The sequence below is a fragment of the Triticum urartu genome, chromosome 5 (assembly GCF_003073215.2).
Source record: "Triticum urartu cultivar G1812 chromosome 5, Tu2.1, whole genome shotgun sequence".
NCBI classification, from domain to species: domain Eukaryota; kingdom Viridiplantae; phylum Streptophyta; class Magnoliopsida; order Poales; family Poaceae; genus Triticum; species Triticum urartu.
Genome location: NC_053026.1, coordinates 443,450,192 through 443,464,958, shown reverse-complemented (window position 1 = coordinate 443,464,958; position 14,767 = coordinate 443,450,192). Strand labels below are relative to the sequence as shown.

The following is a 14,767-nucleotide window of genomic DNA, read 5'->3' as shown; positions in this document are numbered from 1 at the left end:
CCCTCCACCTCCTTCTCATTCGAAGAGAGAGCCATCAGAACACACACATCATTCCAACTCATATGTTCTGAGAAAGAACCACCTACTCATGTGTTGAGACCAAGACATTCCATTCCTACCATATGAATCTTGAGCTCTAGCCTTCCCAAGTTGCTTTCCACTCAAACCTTCTTTCCACCAAATCCAAATCCTATGAGAGAGAGTTGAGTGTTGGGGAGACTATCATTTGAAGCACAAGAGCAAGGAGTTCATTACCTACACACCATTTGTTACTTCTTGGAGAGTGGTGTCTCCTAGATTGGCTAGGTGTCACTTGGGAGCCTCCGACAAGATTGTGGAGTTGAACCAAGGAGTTTGTAAGGGCAAGGAGATTGCCTACTCCGTGAAGATCTACCGCTAGTGAGGCAAGTCCTGTGTGGGCGATGGCCATGGTGGGATAGACAAGGTTGCTTCTTCGTGGACCCTTTGTGGGTGGTTGCTTCTTCGTGGACCCTTCGTGGGTGGAGCCCTGTGTGGACTCGCGCAACCGTTACCCTTGGGTGGAGCCCTGTGTGGACTCGCGCAACCGTTACCCTTCGTGGGTTGAAGTCTCCATCAACGTGGATGTAGGATAGCACCACCTATCCGAACCACGGGAAAAACATCCGTGTCTCCAACTGCGTTTGAATTCTCCAAACCCTTCCCTTTACATTCTTGCAAGTTGCATGCTTTACTTTCCGCTGCCTATATACTCTTTGCATGCTTGCTTAAATTATGTGATGATTGCTTGACTTGTCTTAAAATAGCTAAAATCTACCAAGAACTAAAATTGGGAAAAGGTTAAGTTTTTATTTGGTCAAGTAGTCTAATCACCCCCCCTCTAGACATACTTTCGATCCTACACATAGTCAGGAAACCATGACTATCTTTTGATCAACGAGCTAGTCAACTAGAGGCTCACTAGGGACGTGTTGTGGTCTATGTATTCACACATGTATTACGATTTTCGGATAACACAATTATAGCATGAACAATAGACAATTATCATGAACAAAGAAATATAATAATAACCATTTTATTATTGCCTCTAGGGCATATTTCCAACACCTCCCACCCTTTTCTTCAAGGACTCGGATTTCTTTATCAAGTATCCATTTTATTCATGTGAACATCTCCATTCTTTCCCTTCAATCTTCTTATTCGGTGATTCTCAGAAAGATACTAACGGAGCCTCTCGTTCATCACTCTTCATTCTTTCCTTCTCCGGTGGATTTAATTCAAGCTTTGTCGATCATTTCCATTTCCTCTTTTCAAATGCTTTCTCATGCCGGTGCACCCCTGAATCATTCACCTCTCGCTATTCAATTGTTCCGGGGTGCTCAAGATATCTCAAAGATTCGTGTTTCCACTCTGCTTTCGTTCAAACTCTTTCGAGGATGTTATCTCATTCAAGTCATCTAATTCAACCGGTGCTTTCTCTCTCTTAAATCGTTCAACGGTGTTTTCTTTTTAGTGGGCCCTAACCCACAGGTCTTTTCCCAGGATCTTACCTGACTCTTCTTATTTTCCCGGAGCTATCCTAAATTCTTTCCAAAGTTTGACGTAAGAATGACTTATCATCAGTCAAATGGTTTCTCCAAAATCTTATAACTCTTTTCTTCGTTGGCTCAACCTTTCTATTCGTCATCCCGAAGTATCTCAACGATTCATGGTGATGCTTCTCATCGTCATTATCAACATTTGAAGACTGAAGAAGAGTTTTTCCTCCAAATATTATCCGTTTCTCTCAAAGATTCGTGGTTCTAGCTTGTTGCCATCCTCTCATAATTGTTTTCGATTGTGAGAATCCTTTTCACCCATCAGGAGCTATTCAAGAGTATTTTCAGTTTGTTTCTCCGGAGCCCATCATTTCAGAAGACTTATTCATTCTCAGCTTTCAGCTCTTGTTCTCCAAATTTTACCGGGGCATCGTTGAAGTATTCTCTAATCAGCTCGTGATCCCTTCGTTCTCATGGATCTAAATTCTGTCAAGTATCTTCATTCGTTCTCTAATTCTTCCCCGTGTTTCTTTATCTTTTCTTCGTTCATTTTCAAATTCTTACGGTGGTTCGTTCAAGATTCTTTTCCTTCGTTTATCATATCAATTCATTCGTTGTTTCAATCCTAATGGTGGTTCGTTGAAGTCTTTTCTCAAGTTTGCGCTATATCTATCTTAATCCTTTCTACGAGAATAAGTAGTATGCCAAATCCATTGTTTGTAATCAACATAATTGGTGAAGGATGAGCATAATGTAATTCTTATTCTTGTTTCATCAAGTGAATTCAATTCCTTATTTCGGAGGTTCATCAAAATTCTTGATTTCTTTTGTTCATCTTTCTTTTCCGGAGTCCCAAGTTTTTTCGCTTTATCTTGTCGCGAAGATCCATCTAATCATTGCAAGTCTTCACCTCATGTTTTCAACTTCTCTTTCCTTTTGTTTGATCATCCTTTTGTTACCGGAGTTCTTCATGAAGGTTCTACATGATGGTTCATCAAGGATTTAATTCCTTTTTGAAGTGTTCATCGAGATTCTTTTCAGAGGAGCTCAAGTATTCTTCATATTGCATTCCGAAGTGCAATTCTTTCATACCTCATCTTTTGAGGTGGTGTTATGTCATTGGTGATAATTTTCCTTCGTGTTCATGATTGACAAGTTGTCCGGAATGACATATTTTAAACCCATCATTTTCAGTTCGTTCATGAGTTCCTTTGTAACCCATCGATCTCTTCATTGGAGTTATCTTGGGTTATATTTCACCTAAAGCTTTCCCTAAGGATTGTGCTATTTATGGTGCTTATAAATGATCCAAGTTCTTCATTTATCCTACCGGTGAGATAAGTTTCTCGTCTCCTTGTTCATATCAAGCCAATCTATTGTTTCGTTAGTGGCAGAATTTCACCTCATAGTTTTGAGATGTTTCCCATAAGCCCACTGTAAGCTTACTCTTTTCATTGTTGGTTTTCCAACAACTCCGTTCGAACCTTCTCCTAAAGATGCTTTTCCAAGCTCATTTAAGGTAGAACATGTTGTTTTCTTCAAAGTTCTTTTCATTGCATTCTTTCATTCATTCCGGAGGCATTGTATTGCTGCTATATTCACCCATCATCTTGTTTTGTCAAAGATCATGTTTTTTCCGTGCTTATCCATTTAACCGGAGTGTCATGCCCTCTTTTCAAGTTCTATCATCTTATGAAGTTTTGCCTCCCTTCTCAACCGGAGTCCTGTATGAAATCGTTCTTACCCTTGTTCCATTCTTTCAATAGTTCCGGAGTCAGTGTGTTGTGATTTCATCAAGTATCTTCTCATCTTATCAAGTTCTTATTCAATTCCTTTTCTTTTCAACCGGGATGCTACCCGAAAGTGGTTCGTTCTTATTCCTCTTTCTTAACGGAGTGCTTTCAACTTTGCTCATCTTTGTTCTTTTTCTTTCTTTCAAGTGTTCTAACTCTCAAGGTTCTTTGGTTTCACTCATTTGTCAAAGAAGCAACTTAGTTTTACCTGTTCTCTTCCTCTTCCATTTCTCTCCGGTGCCATTCTAGATCTCTGGACGAGATCCTCTCGTAGTGGTGGAGTGTTGTGACGCCCCGAGACCGTTGCGCCAGGTGTCTTCCAGTTATTCGCTGTTGTTGCCTTATCATTCGTTTGCATGTTGCATCTTTGTCATGTCATCATGTGCATTGCATCATCATGTTTTCGAAACTTGCATCCGTCCGGGTTCCCCCAGTTCTGTCCGTTGTTCATTCTGAGTCCAACCACACTTGCACGCGCCCGCGGCATGTCCAAAATATTATTTTATAAGTGGCTGGAAAATGTTCTCAGAATGGGATGAAAGTTGGCGTGCGGTGTTGTTTTGTTGTTAGTAGCCGCATGCCAAGTTTCATCGCATTTGAAGTCCGTTTGATGCCCCAACAGATAACTATAGCGGCATTATAGCCGGTCTTTTCGTCGGACGTTTTCGGTATCCGGAAACCGTGTCGGGCTGCATCTCTCCCCTCTTCTCTCAGACCAACCCGCTCTCCACAGTCCACCTAGGCCCAGCTACCCCTCTTTGTGTCATGCATAGACCTCTCGTGCGCGTCCGAAACTTCCCCGGACCCGACCCGGGCAGTCGTCACCATTGGGTCTGGATCATCCCCAAACATCTACAAAACGTCTCCATTTTGTTAATTGGACTTCCTAACATATTTTTCTCGACCGCCGGATTACGATCGGAGGGACGAGGTAGCCCCTACCCAAATATCCACATGCTATATATGTATCAATCCAACCCTAAAAATTAGGAACGTTGTCCCATACTCCCAGCCGCCGCCGCCAGTCCTCTTTCACCTCGGGATCCATCCCGATCCATCTGCCAAATCCTCTCTCGTTCTCCACCAACCAACCCATTCATCCAATCCCGCAGCCATCTCATTTCTCCTCTGCCTCGACCAGAGCAAGGATCCCCTGATCATGGCGCCCGAGCCCCACCTTGCGTGCCCCGCCTCCTCGTCCTCCCGGCCGCAGCAGACGAACGGGAGGCTTCACGCCTGAAGCTTCTCGGCGGAGCAGGCAACCGGACCGCTCCAGGAGCCTTCCAGCCCCTGCTCCCGCGCGCCCCTACCCCGAGCTCCTCTCGTGCGCAACTTCTGCTCCCTCGCTCTCGATTGGATCGAGGGGAGGAGCCCCTCGACCTCGAGCCACTGCAGCAGGTGTGCTCCGCATCCGGCCACGCCACCGGCAAGCCCTGTCTCCTCCTCCTCACCCTGTTTTCCCTGCTTCTCTCTCTAATCCCCGTGCCGTCGTTGGCCTGTAGGTACTAGCCCGCCACGGAGTTCGTGAGCCGCGCCCGCCACTTCTGCAACTGGATCCGCACCACGCCGGCTGCTCCACCTCGGGTCCCCGCCGTCCTTCTTCTTCCCGGCGAGAGCCACACCTCTGCCTCGTTCGGTTCGAGCGAACGAGCAAGCGGGATGCCTGTTCCGCCCTCTACTTCACCCGGCATCGAACGAGGAGACGAGGGCCTCGCCGTACCCGTTGACCGCTCGACCTCCTCTGCTTCTCCATCGATCAAGAGAGGACGCACGTGCCCAGCCGCTAGATCCTCTGCTCGTTGACCCTCCGCGCTGACCCGATCGCCCTGCCTCCACTCGATCTGCCTACCAGGCCCAGCTCCAGCGCAAGGGATGGCCCAGATCCGCAGCGCCACCCTGGTCCAGCACCGAATCCGGCCCGTTTTGGCCCAATGTGAGCAGCTTCCATCCAGCCCAAATCCACCAGATTCGGCCCAATATGTTTTTTTCCTGTTGCTGCGATTTTGTCCATTTATCTAGCGAATTACTATTTACAGATAGGCCCCTAGACTTCATGCATCTAATAACTAATTAACCATGCATCGGATCTAAATAAATTATATATGAAACTTGCTTAGAATTTTGTGTAGATTAATAATTTGCCACTTTCATCTATGTTTAAAATGCTTAAAATGGTGTTTGTTTAAATTTGCTTAAATAACTTGCTAAAATGATTTAATTCATAACCTAATCAACCGTAGCTTGGTTTGTAACAAACTTTATATGTAAATGGGGTAGAAAAATGCCTAGTTTAACACGGTGTCTTCACTTTGCATGTTTAACAACCCTAAAATTGTGTTTAGGGCAGAACAGTATCAAACCTAATATATGCATATGGGGATTTACCGGAATTGTTGTTCGTTGCTCCCGCCCTCATTTAAACTTGACTAGATAGGTAGTTTTACTTTGCTTCACCTCTTACCATGCTAACAACATTTAATATTTTTGGGTACCTAAACGAGAGAGAACTAAATAAGTCACGTGGTGTTTCGTCATTAACTTGTAGTTTTGTTTAACTTGTAGTTTTGTTTGTGCACTTTGTCATGCCATTCCTCATTAAACCGGACATGCATCATACTTGTTTGCGCATCGTGCCATGCTTATGTGATGATTGTTCACTATGTTGTTTGCTTCCTTTCCGGTGTACTTCTTCTCGGTAATCCGGTGACGTTGCGTTTGTGAGGATACGTTGGCTACGTCCGTTTATCTTCTTCATGGACTCGTTCTTCTTTCTTGCGGGATCTCAGGCAAGATGACCATACCCTCGAAATCACTTCTATCTTTGCTTGCTAGTTGCTCGCTCTTTTGCTATGCCTATGTTGTGATACCTACCACTTGCTTATCATGCCTCCCATATTTCCATGTCAAGCATCTAACCCACCTTGTCCTAGCAAACCATTGTTTGGCTATGTTACCGCTTTGCTCAGCCCCTCTTATAGCGTTGCTAGTTGCAGGTGAAGATTCGAGTTTGTTCCTTGTTGGAACATGGATATTTTTGTTGGGATATCACAATATCTCTTATTTAATTAATGCATCTATATACTTGGTAAAGGGTGAAAGGCTCGGCCTTATGCCTGGTGTTTTGTTCCACTCTTGCCGCCCTAGTTTCCGTCATACCGATGTTATGTTCCTTGATTTTGTGTTCCTTACACGGTTGGGTTATAATGGGAACCCCTTGACAGTTCGCTTTGAATAAAACTCCTCCAGCAAGGCCCAACCTTGGTTTTACCATTCGCCACCTAGCCTTTTTCCCTTGGGAGTCGCGCATCCCGAGGGTCATCTTTATTTTAACCCTCTCGGGCCAGTGCTTGTCTAAGTGTTGGTCCGAACTAGAGTCCTTTGCAGCGCCACCTCGGGGAAACTTGAGGGCTGATTTTAGTTGTACGGAGCGCTCATCCGGTGTTGCCCTGAGAACAAGATATGTGCAGCTCCTATCAGGATGTCGGCGCATCGGGCGGTCTTGCTGGACTTGTTTTACCATTGTCGAGATGTCTTGTAACCGGGATTCCGAGTTTGATCGGATTGTCTTGGGAGAAGGAATATCCTTCGTTGACCGTGAGAGTTTGTGATGGGCTAAGTTGGGACACCCCTGCAGGGTTATGAACTTTTGAAAGCCGTGCCCGCGGTTATGGACAGATGGGAATTTGTTAATGTCCGATTGTAGATAACCTGAAACTTAACTTAATTAAAATGCATCAACCGCGTGTGCAGCCGTGATGGTCTCTTTCCAGCGGAGTCCAGGAAGTGAACACGGTGTTGGAGTTATGCTTGAACGTAAGTAGTCTAGGATCACTTCTTGATCATAGTTTCTCGAACGTGCTTTGCCTTCTCTTCTCGCTCTCATTTGCATAAGTTAGCCACCATATATGCTAGTGCTTGCTGCAGTTCCACCTCACATACCTTTTACCTACCCATAAGCTTAAATAGTCTTGATCGCGAGGGTGTGAGATTGCTGAGTCCCCGTGACTCACATATACTTTCAAAACCAGTTTGCAGGTGCCGATGAAACCGTGCAGGTGACGTAACTTAGCTCAAGGAGGAGCTCGATGAAGATCTTGTTCATTGTGTTATTTCGTTTCAGTTGATCAGTAGTGGAGCCCAGTTGGAACGAACGGGGATCTGTGTAGCATTTGGGGCAGTCTTCTTTTATTTTGGTTCCGTAGTCGGACCTTGATTGTATCTGGATGATGTAATATTTTATTCATGTATTGAGTGAAGTGGCGATTGTAAGCCAACTATGTACCTCTTTTCTTATTCATTACATGAGTTATGTGAAGATTACCTCATTTGCGACATTGCTTAGCGGTTATGTCTCTAAGTCGTGCTCCGACACCTGGAAGATATAGCCGCATCGTGGACGTTACAACCTTGAAAATAACCTAAATCATATATTTAATTCATTTATATGCATGCATTATAGCCCGTAGCAACTAGCAATGCACGGCCGTAATACCGGTGAGGGTGAATAACGGACTTGTCGATTTGAAATGACATGATCCATCATGGGCTGCAACGGGAGTCAACCTTGGGCTGCGACGGTCGAGGCCCGAAAGCATAATCATGGGCTTTGGTATCATATAATGGCCATGGCCGAAGCCCCAAGGCCTAGGACCGCTGTAATGGAGAACGGAGCCCTTCTGTAGCGCGACACGGCAGCGAGAACGACAGGGTGCCCCGTGCAAAATCCCGTCCTCTTTTTTAAACGAGTTCTAGGCTTCCGCCGGCCGCCGCCACGGAGCCTTCCCTTTCCATTTGGAAGGAGCCGAATCAGTCTAGGGCTTCCCCCCCCCCCCCGCCGCCGGCGAGCGCAGCCGCCTCTACAACAAGACCTACCGCCCCAACGTCTCAGCTCAGGTTAGTTTTGCCGGATTCCTCCGCCGGTTCGCGTTCGACGCTCTGTTTCGCGCCAAAAGAGGAAGCACAGTTTTTCGACCCTCGAGTTCGTCTCCCGGGCTAACTGAAAATGCTGGTGGCGCAGGTTCCGGCTCAGTTTTTCGACCCTCCCTCCATCCATGGCGCTCCGGTTCGAGGTCTGTCCAAGTTTTAATGGATAACATGTGCTTCGCTTTCTCTTCGAGATTTCATATTCTGTAGTTTGGTCGGTGCCATTTGATTCCTGAGATAGAGATGAGAAGCAAATCCGGCGGTTTCTTTGTTCGGTCTGCGCAAATTGGAGTTTAGCTGAAGAAGTTAGTGGTGACGAAGTAGATAAGATTGTACCGCTTCCGTACTCTAGCTGATAAATTAATATGACGTCTGGATGCGATGCAATGTCGTGTTCTACATAAATATATTGATCCAGATTATTTTCTGCAACCACAGACTCCCAATTAGGCTAATACTGTTTTATCTTAACACCGAATCATTATTGACTAGTAATACTGTAGTAGTACTCCTACTGACCAGCACTCCAGAGTTAATGCACCTACTGCCCTAGGCACGTGTTCTTCAGAGTTACATATTGTCTTTACCTGGTACTGTATTTGGTGCCTGTCTTAAGGTAAAATCTTCAAGTTTTCTTTCTTTATTACTCTTCAGAGGCTTATAGTCTTATAGTGGTCCATACCTCCATATAATAAGAAAAAGAATTAGGGAAATAGTTTGAGAAGTGGCTCCACGTGGTACATGCTCTCAGAATGATACAGAGAGATGGTACAGTGGTAGTGGCACCACTGCCAGCTCATATTGCTGCCTGTCAAACCTCATTACCTCTGTTGGACAAAATCATGGAGGGTGGCTGATCGAATCTAAGTTCTAGCAAGCAGGAACATAAATATCAAAGTTTGTTTAAAGATGAAGCATTGACCATAAAGATGAATCTGGGGTGAAAATTATTTTGTTTTCTGCTTGCAGGTGTTAGGAAGATTTAATCGTGCTCGCGCAGCTCGGTTAACTCTGCCACACTTTACTTGTCAAACGCCACTTTTTATGCCTGTTGGTACCCAAGGTATTATATTTCTGGATCTCGTACCATTTCTCTGCCATATGCTAGTTCAGTCTGAAATGGAACCTTTTCGTGTGTAAAATATGAAGTTGCTGTTTTTTTGTACTGTATACCTGAGATCATACGAGCAATTAGAGGTGACTTGAATGGATAATGTCGGATTTATACATGTGCTGATGAATAATGTTCTAGCATTGTATTATTCATGGAAAATCAGAAATTCTTAGTTTCTATGTCTTAACTCTCCAATCTTCACTAAAGCAAATATCGACTTCAATAATTAGTTATTATTCTCGGTTAACCCAGCTTGGCTGTACTTGTTTCCATTAAACTAGTTCAGTTTCATACTGTGATTAAGAGATTTTGGATGTGACACAAATTTGTGGAATGATGTGTGTGATTCTTGCATCTCACAATTATTCTTGTTTCATTCCCCTTTCTTTTTTCTTTTTCTTTTGCCCAGGTACAATAAAAGGCTTGACTACAGACCAGCTAGAGACTATAGGTTGTCAGATTATTCTTGGAAATACCTACCACCTTGAACTTCGTCCTGGCTCTCAACTTATTGATGACTTGGGTGGCCTTCACAAGTTTATGAATTGGAAAAGGGCATTGCTGACTGACTCGGGTGGTTTCCAAATGGTTGCTCCAAAGCATCATTATCTATTTATCCTTTCACATTAATTAAGTGTTCTGATTCACTATTTGAACTTGTAGAACTAACTCAGCTAAGTCAATACTAAATAACATCTGTCATTTCCATTCTACATGAATCTTACTGTACTCTACTTTAAATCGTGTGTGATAATTGTTGATTTCTGGCAGTGGCTTAATGATATGCGATGGCTAATATTTCTGTTTGGTTCTACCAGCAATTAGTTGCTCTACACATCAAATCTTGGTTCCACTTTTGAGCAAAATTTGAAACATGTAGTTGTTTGCTACTCCCTTCGTTCCAAATTACTCGTCGTGGTTTTAGTTCAAATTTAAACTAAAACCACGACGGGTAATTTGGAACGGAGGGAGTAGATATTAAATGGCCTGCTGAGTTCCATCTGTGATCTTTACATTAGCATGGTTCCAGTCAAATATCTATTCAAAAGTGGAGAGCCAGCATTTGTTGGAATATTACCATTGGCATGATCACTTATTTAGCTTAGCGCCCCTTTCAATTATTTAGGTTTGCTTCTGAAATGTTACTAATTTGTCAACATCGTTTTAGGTTTCTTTGCTGCATTTGGCTGACATTACTGAGGAAGGAGTTACATTTCAGGTACCCTTTACAGCTACCTACTATCTCATACACTTGTTCTTCATAAACACAGCTTCAATTTGGTTTCTTACTTTTGTAACATGAATATCCTATGGTCAGATTAAATTAGGGTATATATTAGGGTAGGGCACTGTTTTTGATTCTTGGTTCGTTGAAATAATGCCCATATTTGTTATCATATGGTAACAAAATAATTAGGCAGGTTCAGGTTGTTTTAGGGCTGGCAAGTATTAAGATTTTACTTTTTCATCGTAAAGCTGAATTGTTATTATTTAAATGTCTTTCTATATAGTACATTTTATTTTCTGAATTGTATTTTCATTTTCCCATGTAATCTTGTTATTTTCAATTGTGCAACTGTAATTTTCAATATGACAAGGTGAATAGAAATTCAAGTGGTCCTGTGAGACTGATGTACAATTAACTGATGGTATTGTTAGTTGGCAGATATTGAATAATGAATAATCAAGTGTCATGTTGCCGCATTTTGTCATCGTGTGCAATGTCTAATGCTATCCTTTTTCTAGTCCATCTACTATGTTGATTTTCATGTTGATGCTAAAAGCAGAAAGTTTCTTTAGCTTTCTTTGTGGAAATGAATTTCCCCTGCATTTTATGATGCATTTTTACTTGTTTCTCTTGGTCCCTGGATAAACTTTACTGCTGCGGAGAACTGCTTTCCGTTTTGAACATTCTCTAATTTTATTATTCTTCTGTGTACAATCTACAGTCACCCGTTGATGGGAAACCCATGCTCTTGACGCCTGAGGAATCAATCCATATTCAGGTATGTCCTTTCCTTGACGAATTTTTTGTTGAGTCACTGTGAACTAGACTTCTGCTATCAAAAAATCCTGATTTTACACCTTAACACTTGTGTGCTCGTTCATCATATTTCTGGGACATGAATGCAGAACAACATTGGAGCTGATATAATCATGGCTCTTGACGATGTTGTTAAGACAACAATTACTGGCCCGAGGATAGAGGAAGCTATGTATCGTACCCTTCGTTGGATTGATAGGTGCATAGCTGGTACGGTTATTAGTTTTGTGACTCTTGGCCAAATTGTATGCTCATCTGGTTTTTGTAATCAACTATTTCCCATCTTCAAGTTAAAGCTCAGCATCATGTCACTCACTGCCTCTACTTATCCTATGGCTTTAAGATGTATTGAAGACCAGTTGAAACTGCAATAAGCATGGTTAACTAAAGTCTGGTATTTTTTTTCCTTCCAATGTTACATGTAGCTCACAAGAAACCTGATGTTCAAAACTTATTTGGGATTGTGCAAGGAGGATTAGATCCGGTTCTGAGGTTAGTTTATATGGCTTCTTGTAGTACATGCATGAAAGGTACGCATTCATGCAATCAATGCAGTTTGATAAGTTACTTTGCAACTCTTGTAATTCCAGAGATATTTGCGTGAGGGGCTTGGTTGAGCGGAACCTTCCCGGGTATGTCAGACTAAATATTCACCCATAAATTCCATGCACAATTTTCTTATATGCAGCCAAAAGATCTTTTTCGTTTTTCCACTATCTCCAACATCTGTCACATACTTGAAAAGTTAATCCTTTTTAATATGTTTTTTTGTATTTTCCACGACTCCCTGCAATTCAAGAGTTCAGTGGCTCAAACTTTGAATTTCTTGTTGCTAGATATGCCATTGGTGGTCTTGCAGGTGGTGAAGATAAAGACTCGTTTTGGCGTGTTGTTGCCCAGTGCACCGCTGGATTGCCTGAAGATAAACCACGATATGTTATGGTAAGTTATAAGCTTCTCAAATTGCTCATGTTAAGCCGATTATAGATTGTGCTTGATACAATTCACCCTTGTTTCAGCTTTCAACAACGCAGCACGCAGAACTTGTTTGGTTAATGGTTGCTGTTTTTCTGATATGCAGGGTGTTGGTTATCCACTTGATATTGTAGTATGCAGTGCTTTGGGTGCAGATATGTATGACTGTGTCTATCCAACACGCACTGCTCGCTTTGGGAGCGCACTTGTGCCTGAGGTAGGAAAATTCTGTCCCTGACAGCCCTATGCAATTCAAGCTGGGTGAAGCATTTTATTCTAGCACTGATATATTTCAGTCTTTTGGCATTCAAAGAACTTATCTTACATTAGCTTGATATGGGTAAGAACAGTAACATATGCAACCATAGTCCATTCGAAATTCTGAGATCACATCCTCTGTGCTTTCCTCACTCAGCATTACTGTAGCGAACTCACATGAGAGGTGTGTCCGTGTGAGTGAATGGGAGGGGATATTGTTTCTTCTAGAAACCCCATAAGCTGGACTTGCTGATAAGCCATTTGATGGTGTTGCAATGGGGACCCTGGCATTTATGCTTGTTGGGTGTACTGTCTAAATTAACTGTGCTTGTTGTAGAAGCAGGCACATTTATAGCAGGTTTAGGCTTTAAGCTTATGTTAAGATAATCTTAATTTCTAAGTTGGTGCTAATCTAGTTTATCTACCCCTTTAACTTTAATTCCCGTCAATGATTTATTAAACTTATTTTTTTCTGCATCATCTTAGGGTGTTCTGAAGTTGAAACAAAATGCAATGGCAACTGACGAACGGCCCATTGATCCTTCCTGTCCATGTATGGTATGGCTTCAACAACACTAGGAACAATGTGGTAAACTGATTGATATAATTACAATCTTTGGAGTTCTGTAACATGGTTGTCTTGTTTTTCAGGTCTGCAAGAACTATACCCGTGCATACTTGCATTGTCTGGTCACGAAAGATCCTATGGGTTCTCAACTGCTGTCATATCACAATTTATCATTTATGGCGCGGGTATCCTGTCATTTTTTTTGGCTGAGTTGTTCATTTTGAGCATAGTTGGCTATTGTTTGATCACTCTCATTTCTGTTTCAGTTAAGTAGAGATCTCCACATGTCGATTCTTGAAGGGCGATTTCCAGAGTATGTTGTCTTATTCGACATAAATCTGCCTGATTATTCAGTTAAATTGTGTGCTGTTAAATAACGAAATTCTGCTGACATGTTTGCAGATTCGTTAGAGGATTCTTGAGGGTGCAGGTTTGTTTTGCTCTGCAATCTCTGTTCTATCATATATGATTGAATAAAAAATAGCTGAGCAACAAACTGCTTCCTTATACCATCGCCACCCAATCATCTACAGAGCTAAAACCATACTCTTGTCTTGTTATTATCTTTCTTAGTAGTTTGTGTTACCTGTAAACACTAAAATCATGATGATGGCAGTTCCCAAAGGGCGACGTGCCAAAGTGGGTTCACAATGCAATGGAGGTTGCTGGCATCGACATATCGGAGTGCTGCACCCCGACCAACTGCCAGCACGACGCAATGGAGGCTGCCGGCGTCGACATTTCGGACTTCTGCCCTCCCACCAAATGCCCCTGACGCGGAACGCTCAGGGGCATTCATTACGGATACCACGATACCAGTTGACTATAGGGGAGGGTTGTCGCGTGGAAGTGATCCCTCATACTTAACATGACGCGTTTTCACGAGGTTTTTTTTGGGTCATAGACTGTAGGCCTGGCTCTCATCCATTGCTTCAGCATAGAATTTTCCAACAGTATGCTGAAGTCAGCCGCCCATAGGTTTTGATAGTCTCCAAGGTGTTATAGACGTATCTGTCATTGATTGTTTGCAAGCTGCTGCAAATGTTTTTGCTGCAAGGACAGTCCACGGGAAGTTGTAACAGCATCATTATTTATACTCACGAAAATTGTTACTGTGACGCAGGTCATTTTGTTTCACTGAACATGGCTTCTCGAGACTTCACACTCTTTGTCCAAACTCTGGTCTTCCTCACACTCTTTGTTGGCTTGAATGTGTATTTTGTGGATTTCTTTGTAGTGCTTAGGGTTTGTTGGTGGTCCACTGGCAGGTGGTTTTGCAACGCTGTCGGTTTCAAGGCATGGAAAATGTCGCGTGGGAAATGTGTGCGATCTTCAGGAAAATGACCTGGCTGGTCATCTGGATCGTCCATTTCTCATCGGACGGCGGACAGGGCTGGCAACCAGTATCTACTGGCGCCACGTGTCGGCCCCCTGCTGGCCGTCGCTTCCCGTCAAAACGCGATACCTCGCGGGATCCACCACCGGTGACGAGGCTGCTCAGCTCAGCTCAGCCGCACCGCACAGGTGAGCACCAACACAGATTCCAGCGACTGCGACTGGTCCCCACGCCGAGCC

The 14,767-nt window shown here is 43.2% G+C and overlaps 1 protein-coding gene across 1 annotated transcript; it reads left to right on the top strand.

Moving 5' to 3' along the window:
- Positions 1–8,000: 8,000 nt before the first annotated feature.
- On the top strand, positions 8,001–14,354 carry LOC125509644 (queuine tRNA-ribosyltransferase catalytic subunit 1-like). Its single transcript, XM_048674660.1, has 16 exons — positions 8,001–8,203; positions 8,328–8,379; positions 9,203–9,296; positions 9,757–9,935; positions 10,516–10,566; positions 11,297–11,353; positions 11,481–11,601; positions 11,817–11,883; positions 11,982–12,023; positions 12,228–12,333; positions 12,473–12,583; positions 13,111–13,182; positions 13,276–13,377; positions 13,459–13,505; positions 13,595–13,622; positions 13,809–14,354. The coding sequence occupies exons 2-16, from the start codon at positions 8,362–8,364 to the stop codon at positions 13,965–13,967; spliced, it is 1,254 nt and encodes a 417-aa protein (XP_048530617.1). The 5' UTR covers positions 8,001–8,203; positions 8,328–8,361; the 3' UTR covers positions 13,968–14,354.
- Positions 14,355–14,767: the final 413 nt, after the last annotated feature.